The 12,315-nt window shown below is 41.6% G+C and overlaps 1 protein-coding gene across 1 annotated transcript; it reads right to left on the bottom strand.

Annotated features, from left to right (window-relative positions):
• Positions 1–985: 985 nt before the first annotated feature.
• Positions 986–1,666, bottom strand: LOC138784130 (tigger transposable element-derived protein 1-like). Its single transcript, XM_069959644.1, has one exon. The coding sequence runs from the start codon at positions 1,664–1,666 to the stop codon at positions 986–988; it is 681 nt and encodes a 226-aa protein (XP_069815745.1).
• Positions 1,667–12,315: the final 10,649 nt, after the last annotated feature.

Consider the following 12,315-nt stretch of genomic DNA (forward strand, 5'->3'; position numbering starts at 1 on the left):
TCTGACAGACCAGTTATGTGTGCAGCTGTCTGCAGAGCGCCCCCCCCCCCCCCCCCCCCCAGCTGGCCAGGAGTGATGCGCCCTGTGCAAAGGCACAGGTCGCACACCCCAAAGGCCGGCCCTGTGTACCTCTCCATGTTGGGATCCTTAGCCTCGAACTTAGACAACCCTTCTTCAATCAGGGCAAACCCTCTTGCCAAGCCCTGCCTTGTAAATCTCTTGGGTTCTGGGTTTGGTATGTCTTCCTCTATGATTTGCTTCTCCAGCTGAATAAGGTCCTCAGCAGATAACTCCTCTCCATGAGATGCCAGTAGCTCTGTGACATCCTCCTCCTCCTCCTCCACCTCCAGATTCATTGTCTTACTCATAGCAACAACGTTCTGTATGACACTAGTCACTGACTCTTGAACCTCTGTGACATCAGTCACAAACTGGGGACACAGTTTTTTCCACACACCATTCATACTGGTCTGCTTCACCTCATCCCAGGAATCAGCAATGTTCTGCACAGCATCAAGGATGTTGTATTTTTTCCAAAAGTCCTTTAGAGTCAAGTCCTTATTTTTTTCAGTTGCTTGTAAAGCATTGCCAATCACCCTTCGGAGGTAGTAGGCCTTGAATGTAGCAATGACTCCTTGGTCCATAGGCTGTATTAGAGCAGTGGTATTAGGTGGAAGGTAAACCACCTTGACATTAGGGTGAAAGTCATCCACATCAGCAGGGTGTCCAGGGGCATTGTCCAGAATGAGCAACACCTTAAAAGGGATATCCTTGGAGGTACAGTACCGCTCCACGCTTGGCACAAAATAGTTGTTGAACCAGTCCTTAAACACTGCAAGTGTCACCCATGCCTTCCTGTTAGACTTCCAGATGACTGGTAGTTGAGCCTTAGAAATGCCCTTGAGTGCCCTGGGATTCTCAGCCTGATACACCAGCATGGGCTTCAGTTTGTAGTCACCAGCAGCATTCCCTCCAAGAAGCAAAGTCAGTCTCTCCTTGCTGACTTTATGACCTGGTGCTGACTTCTCCTCCTTGGAGATGTACGTGCGGTAAGGCAAGCGTTTCCAGAACAAGCCTGTCTCATCCACATTATCCACACTTGTAGGGCACAGTAATCCCCCTCCGTAATTATCTGAGCTAGTGCTTTAGGAAACTCTCTTGCTGCTTTCTCATCACCACTAGCAGCTTCACCTTGCACTTTAATGTTATGGAAATTGGCACGCTCCTTAAACCTCATAAACCAACCTCTGATCGCTACAAACTCCTCACTTTCACTTTCTTCTCCCTTCTCTCTTTTCAGCACCTCAAACAATCGCGGAGCCTTCTCCTGAATGACCATAAGGCTCACAGGGATACGGCGTTGGTTTTGGTCTTCCAACCACAGCACTAGCAATCTTTCCATCTCAATGATAAGCCCACTGCGCTGCTTTGTTATCACTGTGGCTTTCATAGGAGCAGATCCTTTCACATGTTCAAGGATACGGGGTTTATCTTTGATAATCGTAGCAACAGTCGAACAACTAAGTCCTAATGACTGACCAATGTCTGTCGCTGTTTCCCCCTTATCATATCTCTTAATGATATCTAATTTCACCTCCATGGTGATGGCCTTTCTTTTCTTTGATGCACTGGCATCAGCAGAGTCTGGCTTAGGTTTGGGAGCCATAATGCAGGGCATTATAGCAGCCAGGAGACTCGTTTTTCTCAGTCTGGAACCTGTCACTGTATAGTATAGTACAGTACTGTACTGTATTCTTCCGCCACTGCACGTATTCGACTTACGACGGAACCGCGTAGGTCGGAACAAGGCGTCGGAACAAAGCGTCGGAACCACGAAACGTCGTAACTCGAGACCGTTGTAACCCGAGGACTACCTGTATTAAAAAAAACCCTTATAAACCCCTCCCAATAAAAGTTTAAAAGACCCTCTTGCCCATTATAAAAATAAAAATATAAATAAATAAACATATTACATATCGTAGCATGCAGAATTGTCCGATCTATTAAAATATAACATTATTGTTCCCGTACGGATTGCTAATTTTATTAAATATCACAAAAAAATTTATAAAAAGCGATCAAAATTTTTCTGTTACACCAATATGATATTAATAAAAACTAGAGATCATGACGCAAAAAATGACACCACAACCAGCCCTGTAGGTGGAAAAATAAAAGTGCTAAGGCGGGGAGGAACATTGCATTAATCTGACCCGGACTTTAGTGCATCAAAGGGCTCTGTCTTGAAGGGGTTAAAATGTGAGGTTTCTGTCATGTAAAAATCCAAAAAATGCAAATTGTTTCAGATTTATTTCCACCTTCAATGTGACCAATAATCCACAGTTTTCATTGAAAAATAAACTCAAATAATTTGGAGGAGGAAAATAAAAATAATGTAAATAATGTGGTTGCATAAGTATTAGCATTCTTTTATAATGGAGGATGTGGTTGTATTCAGAATTTGCCAATCACATTTAAACTCATGTCAAATAGTAATCACCACACGGCTGTCATCATTTAAAGTGATTCAGATTAACCCTATAAAAAGTTTGTCTGTTCTAGTAGGACTTTCCTGACATCTTCTTTGTTGCATTTTACAGCAAACCATGGTCCTTAAACAGCTTACAACACATCACAGGGATCTTATTGTTGAAAGGTATCAGTGAGAAGAAGGGTACAAAAATGGATTTACCACAAAAACTGGTTAAAAGACAAGAAGAAAATTGGTCCAGGAGCTGCAGGAATTTCTGGCAAGTACTGGTTGTGTACTGCATGTGATAACAATCTCCAGTATTTTTAATATGTCAGGGCTGTGGGGTAGGGTGGCAAGACGGAAGCATTTTCTAAACAAGCATCCAAGCCTGGCTATTTGATGCCAAAACCTACATCAAGTCTGCCAAAACCATGCGGGAAATCATGTTATGGTCGGATGAGACTGAAGTGTACAGGGTATATAAGAGGCATTAAACCGCTCTTGAAAAAATACAGTAGTTGTAGAAAGATCAACAGATTTATTCATTGAACACATTATAGAGCTGTCATATTTTTTCCTGGTAAAATATATTTTAACGTAAAGTATAAAAAATTCCCATTTTCAGAGATACCATGTACTCTGCCTTTTCATCTAAAATGCCTTGTCAGGCCTTAAAAGCTCATTTGTCAGTAAATCCACTGGCTATTATGACAGCGGAAAGAAAGATTCTATAGCCGGCACCAAGCCAAGTTAATGGCGCAATTAAATAGCAGAGTTATTATGCAGGTCACTCTAAAATAAAGAATCGAGAAGGAAACTACAACAATCAGATGATCTAAATACCGGAGAAAAACAGCCATAATCACCAAAATATAGTTATCCTTGAACATTGCGGATAACCTAGTAAATAAGAGGCATCAATCACTAATCCTGCTCCCATTATACAATGTATATTATGTTCCAAATCAGTGCAGAAAAACACAGTAATGAGAAATCAATGGAGAGTAGGGGCACTGCAGTATTGCTACACTTCATCACAATAACCTACGGTAACACTGAATTATGTGGCTACAAGCTCAGTAATGATTCCAAAATTATTTTAAACTGTTCATTTTCTAACTAAGATGAAATAATGTTCCTGCCGATTAGCTGAAGCTGATTAGTCGGTGGTTGACCGCCACTGAGTTCAACCAAAGGTCCTGAGGTTTTTTCTGAGGCTCCAGCAGTAAACAGCACATAGCCTCCCAGACTTCTTTCATTTGGGTGCCACATGTAGGTCCAATGGTGTCCATCATGTTGCTATTACAATAAATTTATTGGTATAAAGCTATGTTCACATGTAGTAAAATAATACCAATACACGGCCATAATTTTAAGTGAATAAAACAATGTGTGAACAGGTGGAAAAAAATGGTCAAAAATTGTTCATTATTTGACGGTCATAACCGATATACGGGGAGCGCACAGTAGTCAATTTCCTCTTGACTTCATTGGAGCACATTACTACATTGAAAATACAGCAGTTTTTTTTTTTTAACCTCAAAACAACAGCTGTATTTTGCTTTTATTTTACCGCATGTGAATATAGGCTAAAGTTTTCTTTTTTTTTTTTTTAAATAAAATAATCACACAAACACATGATAATTTATAGGATTATGCACTGTAAAGGATAATACATTGTGATAAAAGCATCATAATAATTTTATTATATGTATTCAATACTATTATAGAAGGGAGACTGTTGTATGGATTCATTCTCTGTTCCTTTGGGTTAATGTAATAACCGTCCTAGCTGTTTATTAACTATCTCACTGAATGATAACTTAAAAAAAATCTAATTATTTGTAAACAATGAAGCTGTGAATTGTCTTTTCATCCTTTTTTTATGAGTTTTTGCTATCATTTATATTCATTTATGTTCAAAACTGTTGAATTAGAGAAAGTCTTCCCACAGAAGAGCCCTTGTCGTGTAGTAATGGATCACATGCATTCCCTCCGCTAGGTGTTATACTACTATTATGCTTTTCAAACATTTTCTACTGGAGCCTCACCCAACAGAACAAGGCAATGACTGGGCCTCACCAGACTGACCAAGAGGGTTCCTGGGCCTCACCATTTGCAGTAAAAGTCCATTTAAAAGCTAAAAATAATGCTAGGGCTAGCTTTCAATTGTCTCCCAAGCTCTCTATACTAATAAAGTAAGTAAGAAATAAATTAATAATGTTGGTAAAATTGAGATTTTTGCAAACAGCAAAAGGACTGTGCAGAATATAGTTACTTTTGTGAAAACTGGCTCCCCAGCTGGGCCTCACCAACAACTTGGGGGTGCCTCATTGGTGAGGCCCGCCCCACAGTTTGAGAAGCATTGATTTAGGGTACGTACATATCACTGTTTGGGGGGGGGGGATTATTTTACTAAGAACATTTTTGAATTTCATTTGTGTATTGTTTTTTTTTTTTACTTGACAGGCTTAGCAGTAGATGCCGTCCATTACTAAGCTGGGGCATAGTATTAGCCGCTAAAATGGTTAACACTAACCTCCACATTATAACCCCAGTACCCACTACTACAGGGGTGGTGCCCCTGGCTTGACCGGTAGCAGGCTGGTATTATTAGGCTGGGGAAGGACAAAATAAGTGGTCCCTCCTACCCTGGTACTACTAGGCTGCTGCTGTTTGGTTTTAACCTGGCTTGTTACAGAAAAGAGGCTGTGGAAGTGCAATCAATAAGCTTTTTATTTTATTTTTTACTAAAGAGCATCCGAGCATTTGAAGGTGCTTGAGCAAGCATAACACTAGATAGGAGATAACTTTGTCAAAAGGGAACGCCCCTTTCAAACTAAAGCAATGCATTTTGGAGCTTAGATGAAAGTTACCCAGACACCAGCGACTATGAGTAATGTAGGATAACATCTGTAATAGCATGCCAGGGAAACATTTATAATATCATGCCCCACATGATGTATATCTTAAGGATCTACTGAATAGACGTCTTAAAGGCCAGGTAATGATCACTGGGAAAAAGTTATGCAAATTAGCTCTCTTTTAGGATGCAAAAAAGCTGTCTCAGGAGAGTATTAGGTAGTCCTTGAGAGACAGCTTTCATCCTGCTGGAGGAGAGTTATTATGCAGAACAGTGGAATAGAGCTAATTCGTTGTCTATTTAGAGGTAAACTGTGAGATGTTATTATGCGTTTTTAAATCGACAACTTCTGGCCCTTGTAGAAGCCCACATCTTTTTGATTGAGGCAACTATAAATATGGTAAGATGTTGTTTTTAAACAATGAATACATTTTAATAGGATCCCCTGTGACGCATGTATTATGAATCTAATTTCGAGCATTTCAGGCATATTTTTTCTTATACATCTAATTTGTCGTACCTTTGCTTCTATCTTCAAAGTTAATAGTTTACTTTCTACATTCAACATCTACTATGTTTTATTAAGAAAATAATAAAAGCAAATAAAAGCAATTCACATACATTGCAATGTTCTTCTGGTTTCCTTTCTCCCAAGAGACACTGGGCTGGTTTGAAATTCTTATTACGAAGACATAATTAAAATCTACGTCATTTGCTGTTAGCAATCTGGTGTCGCCTCCTGCCAAAAAAGTTGAAGTTCTCTGAGCAATATAATTTTTGCCATTAAGTTTTCAGCCTGTTTGTATAATTTCAATAAGGTCTTTAAGGGATGCAAATGACAATAATCCTACAACTCTACAAGGAGACCTCTGGGAAATCGAGAAGTTTAATGCCTTCCTGCTCATGCATGTATTGTGGCAATAAGACAGAACAGAAGAGTATACTACTCAGTCAAATACATGTATAATATCACTGGGTAACAAAAATACCTTGCACTAGTTTGAAGCTAAAATGCATATAAATGATAAAAGAGCACTTCATCCCAATTTAGAATGCAACCCTGTTTGCTTAAAGTATACCCCAGTAAGAAGTATTTCTTCAACACACATCAAAAAGGGTTATGTTTAACAATATATTGCTATCTGATCACTGATGAAGGTGTTCGATAACACTGAAACACGCAGGAGCTTTGTGTCCCAAGAGAAGATCCGTATATTACTGTAGTGAGGACTGTAGGAATTGTTTGCGGAAACGTTTGGCTAGTGTTCGGTGCTACTGGCCGGAGCAACAACCTGGTCTTAACCCCTTAACGACCGCGGGCATCTATTTACGCCATGCGGTCACCTTGAGGAGTTCAGAGCGGGGCCGCGCGGTGACCCTGCTCTGAACTGCTGCAGTCCCGGGTGCGGCATGTAGCCATGCCCGCCATGATCGCCATGCCCGCTAATCAAATTTTCAGATGCAGTTGTCAAAGTTGACAGCTGCATCTGAAAACTTACTGCAGCCTCATCCCTGGTGTCTAGTGGGGTGGATCGCCCCCCCTCCCCCCCACGACATAGTCACAGAGGGGCGATCCTTGCTTCCTTACCCGGCCGGGGTCTGCGCCGTAATGGCACTGATCCCGGCTCGGAACTCGATTGCTTTCGGCTGCAGCAGCCGAAACCAATCCAGTGCCTATCTCATTGATCTACAGTATGCTGTATAACTATACTGCATAGATTTCAATGAGAGATCAGTGTGCATATGCTAGAAGTCCCCAGGGGAGCTTCTAGTATATGTGTAAAAAAAATAAATGCAGATCACCATATGGGATCAATAACATTATATTTGAGTAGCACAGACAATTCTAAATATAATGAAATTTTTTTATCCAGTTGCGTTTTTTTTTTTATTTGAGTTTGTCCAAACCTGAATGCACGGCATTTGATTACAGGAGGCTGAAGAAGTTTGATGCACCCTAGGGCTGCTTTTTATTTTAATTTTTTTGTTTGTGCATTTCACCATGTGAGATCAATAACATTATATTTTAGTAGCACAGACAATTCTGCATGCAATGATACTAATTATCTTTATTTTTCCAGTTACGTTTATTTAAATTTGGGTTTGTCCAAACCTGAATGCCTGGCATTTGATTACAGGTGGCTGAAGAAGTTAGATGCACCTTTAGCCACCTGTAATCAAATGCCGAACATTTGGGTTTGGATGAACCAGAGCATGCTTAAAACGACTCTGTACCCACAATCTGCCCACACCAAACCGCTTGTACCTTCGGATAGCTGATTTTAATCCAAGATCTGTCCTGCGGTCCGTTCGGCAGGTGATGCAGTTATTGTCCTAAAAACAACTTTTAAACTTGCAGCCCTGTGCCAAATGGCCGTGGCCTAGAGTGTGTATGCATTAGGCTGGCACAACTTCTCTGCCCCTCCTCTCCGTCCTCCTAATCATTAGGAATGCACCAGGCAGGTATTCTCCTATTCATCAGCTGTGAGAACACGGCACATGGGCTGGATCGTTAAGGCACCTGTGCAATGTTTACTGCAGAGAAATAGGAAAAATTCTGCCAGGGGCATTTCTAATTATGAAGAGGGTGGGGAGAAGGGACGGAGGGTGGTGCAAGGTTAGGGCACCGATACTCTAGGCCACAGCCATTTGACACAGGGCTGCAAGTTTAAAAGTTGTTTTTTAGGACAATAACTGCATCACCTGCTGAACGGACCCCAGGACAGATCTTGGATTAAAAGCAGCTATCCGAAGGTACAAGTGGTTTGGGGGGACAGATTGTGGGTACAAAGTAACTTCAAGGTTTGCTCATCTCTACTAACAGCAGTCATTAAGAGGTTAAAGAGATGAAATACAATACAGTAAAAACAATATAACAGGGGCTCTTTCTCAATAAGAATTCTTGCTGTGTAGCACTAAAACCTCATTATACGTGACTAACTATTTAGTAATTTAAAATATCATATCAGTATCTTCATCTTTGCATTGTTGTGCAATGAGCACTAACATTAGCCTAGGATAACATGGCAGCTTGACATTTAAAGGGGAATCTATTACTCAAGCATGCCATTATTATCTGCCCAGTCTTTTAGAGGCTGACACTGTTGATCAGATCGATCAGCATTTTTAGGCTATCATCAATCAAGAAAGAGAGACCTTAGCAGCATTCTGATAGCGGTATGTGCGTAAAGCTTTCTTTATTACAGGATGGTATTAAACACCGACTCAGGATATCTCTCAAAATACAAATGATCAGTAATGATGTGTAATTTATCGCAGACTGCATAAAATGTCATCAGTAGCTTTAAGTGTCACACCAGAGACTATTCTGGAAACTTTAATTAAAAGTATGATAGGAGCTGGACTTAGGAAACCTTTCTAAGGGTACAACTGTGAAAAATTTCAACAATGAATGCATAAAACCGTGAGACATAAGTACTCGAAATGTAATGAGAGGGCTGACATTAGGAACCCGGAAAACATTACTGAGCACTTTCATTAAAGGGAATGTATCACTTGACTTTTTTTTTTTTTTTTTTTTTTGTGGGCATGCTCTGTGACATGTGCAGAGGTCACTAAGCAGAGAGCAGGAGGCAATGGTAAATCCTGTTGTTATCTACTTTTGACCTTATAAGTTATAACACAAATGTTATTTTCCAGTGTAATCCTACCTTTGATGAGAATGAGATGTGATCTCTGCAAAACAGAAAGTGTCAGCATGTTGTGAGGTTTCGGGCAGTATTACACAGAGCAATAATCTGCCGAATCAGGCCTATTTAGTGGATTATCGCTGAAGACCGTCAGTTGAAGAGCCGATTATCGGATGATCATTCTTGCTTAAACCTGCTTAAAAAATATTGTCCGCTGGCCGCGCATCGTTACGGGTAGTAGTGTATGACGGCTGATGACATTGCAAAAATAATAACGTTATACTTACCTATTCTTCCCCTTTGTCCTGCAGCCTTTCCCCTGTGTTCCTCGCTCACAGCTGATGCTTCTGGCCCAGTCTCTTTAGTTGTAGGCTGCTCAGCCAATCACTGCCTGCAGCGCTGTCCCTTCTTGGACAGTTATTGGCTGAGCCACTGAAGAGACAGGGCTCAAAGCATCAGCGGTGCGCAGGGAACACAGGGAAAAGGCTGCAGGAAGAATGGGGAAGAATAGGTAAGTATAAACTTTATTATTATACAGCCCTTGCTGCACAATAATTGACCTGTTTGTAGGCTTGGTAAGCAATTGTTACATGATTTGGTGTTTTTGTAACTGTGCAATGAATATGGCACATTCCTGGTATTCTTCCAGCAGGATGGTGCCCTCCACGTTATGGATGGGATCCAAAGCACAAATTATGGACTTCCCCTTGATTCAAACCAATGGGGAGTATCTCCTGTAGTGGATAAATGTTGTATTCCTTGTTACAGGAAACAGGCTAATAACTTTGGCAATAAAGGTTTGCACACAGTTAAGCTCGGACTCCTCATTGAAATCCCTATCAGATACATGTGTCACATTTACCTCTTCCAATTGGAATATTTTGACTTGGTTCCAAGATGGCGACTTTCAAAAAGGCCTCTATGTTAAACTCCTCCACTCACAGATTTACCCCTTTCCTCTTAACAACAGGCCACACACAGAATGGCATTCCCAACTATTGTTTTCTGTCTATTCAGATGTCTCCATACGTTGGGACCGTGTTGAATCTATATAGCCTATAAATATTTTCAAGACTGAAAACGCACAAACTCAAATGCAAAACAGTAACTTTTAAGGATATGTTCACATTACGTAAAAGTACGGCCGTTGTTGCCATCGGTGTGTAACATAGCCTATCCTCTATGGGATCCCGGCCAGGGCGTATACACATCGTTTACGCTCCGGCCGGGATCCTGTATGGGTCCGTAAGTAACTGACATGTCAGTTTTCTGCGGCCGCAATTCACTGAAGACCTGTCAGTTCACACAATGAAGCGAGTGGCTCCGGCTGCTTGCTTCATTGTGTGCTGTGGGAGGTTCTAAAGCGGGCGCGCGCTAATGCGCCCGCATCTGAACCCTGTAGCCAAAAGATCATCTGGCCGGTAGATCATCTGCAGTATCGGCCGGGATGATCCGTGCAGAGACCGGCCGTTCCGTGACCCGGGTCACGGAACGGCCGGTCTCTTCAAGTAGTGTGAACTGCCTAAAACAGCTGCGTCTTGCATTGCAACCTAAATTGGGATCAGAAATCTGAAGGTGATTTACATGCTCATAAGAGTAATTGGTTGTGAGCTGCAGTCTGGGCAGTTTGATTGACAGCTTTTATATTATTACTGCCAAGTTATGGCTGCATAAGAATAAGACTAGTTGATTAGGAAGTTAATAGCATTACATAAAAAAGAGTAAATGTCAAATAAAAAAAAAAGACAAGAAGTGCAAAAAAGCTAAGGTGTTAGGACTCGGCCGTGTATTCAGCTCAGCGTCAATAGCAGCCAGAATGGATCTCATGTTTTTGCTAAACTCTTCTGTTTAGGGATGGTCCGAAACTGCCGAGGTTTGGGTTCGTATGAACCCGAACGCTTGGCATCAGATTCCCGCTGTCTGCCCGCTCCGTGCAGCGGGTGGATACAGCCGGAGGACCGCCTGGAAAACTGGGATACAGCCTATGGCTATGGCTGTATGCCAGTTTTCCAGGCGGTCCTCCCGCTGTATCCACCCTCTCCACGGAGAGGGCAGACAGCGGGAATCATTGCCAAGCGTTCGGGTTCGTACGAACCCGAACCGAACTCGGTTCGGACGTTTCCTGCTTCTGTTCCTTGTTGTAGCAGTGGCAAGTATTCTCTCCCTGGCTGATCAGCATAAGGTGTAGTGTGTTTGATTGTTAATTGACAGCTGACACACCGGTCAGCTGTCGGTATCTGGGCAGGACCTGGAGCCTCAGCCCCAATCACGCCTGGGGCTGGGACTACATGTTCCATAAGTACCTTCCCCTGTTTCCCATCCTTTGCCTGCGATAGAGCCTGTTTATCTAGCGTTCCTTTAACTCGCTATTCACTCTGATTACCTGACTTTTTGGCTTGTACCCCTACTATTCTTTGGATCTTGACTTTGTACTTATATTGACCGGCTGTTACCGACTAGGACCTCTGACTATTCTATTTTTGTGTGTTAGTATTGTCTCTGTTTTGTGTTTCCACTTGGATCAGGTTAGGGATTTTGTCGAGGCAAGTAGGCAGGGACAGCTGGGGTCGGTGTCAGTTCTAGGGCTGCACCTGTCTGTTGTCATCCCAGACCCCTCTACCAGACATAAGGGTTGTAAAAAAAAAAATGAGAAGCTTTCCTCTTCATTGTTTTTCACCTGGGGACAGCTGGAACTGGAGTGCCCCCTTATTTATTCACTTTGAACTGAAGTCATAAAATAATATTTATATACAAATGTGCTGTTTGTCAACACATATAATTCTACTTATAGACAAGACCGTCAACATATAAAGCTATGTAAATGATAAGTACAAAGGGGTTGTTAATGTCAAGTACATGCTCATGATGAATAGTTAGTTAATAGTTATCCAAAACTAAAAATTCAACTTTCCACCCACTTCCGACAGCCATAACTTATCCTCAGCAGTTGTAATGCTGTCTCATCACCTGAATTCTTTTCAGTAGAACATTGTGGGGGCAGATACTGAGGCTGTAATAAGGCACAGATGTTTTATTAGGGAGAACATGCAAATTGGCATTACAGAGCTGGTTGTAGTCTCTAGGCATGGAAATACAGAATGGACCAGTAGGAGAATGTTCTGGAAGAAAAGATTCAAGGACAGGTTCCTGAATCCATCAGCATTCTGCTTCTTTTAGACTTAGAGCAGTTCTAGTCTGCTCCATAGACCCATCTGAGATTTTATATAATCTCTAGGTTGGATGTGTGCAGATTTAATGACCTTTCACAGTGCACGGAAAGGCATTGTGTGACTTTTGTCACACACATTCATGGTTGACATCATTTGACT

Source organism: Dendropsophus ebraccatus, chromosome 2, assembly GCF_027789765.1.
Source record: "Dendropsophus ebraccatus isolate aDenEbr1 chromosome 2, aDenEbr1.pat, whole genome shotgun sequence".
Taxonomy (NCBI): domain Eukaryota; kingdom Metazoa; phylum Chordata; class Amphibia; order Anura; family Hylidae; genus Dendropsophus; species Dendropsophus ebraccatus.

Bases quoted from the DNA above. Each gene is read 5' to 3' on its own strand.
- LOC138784130 (XM_069959644.1), bottom strand. From the start codon at position 1,666: ATGGCTCCCAAACCTAAGCCAGACTCTGCTGATGCCAGTGCATCAAAG.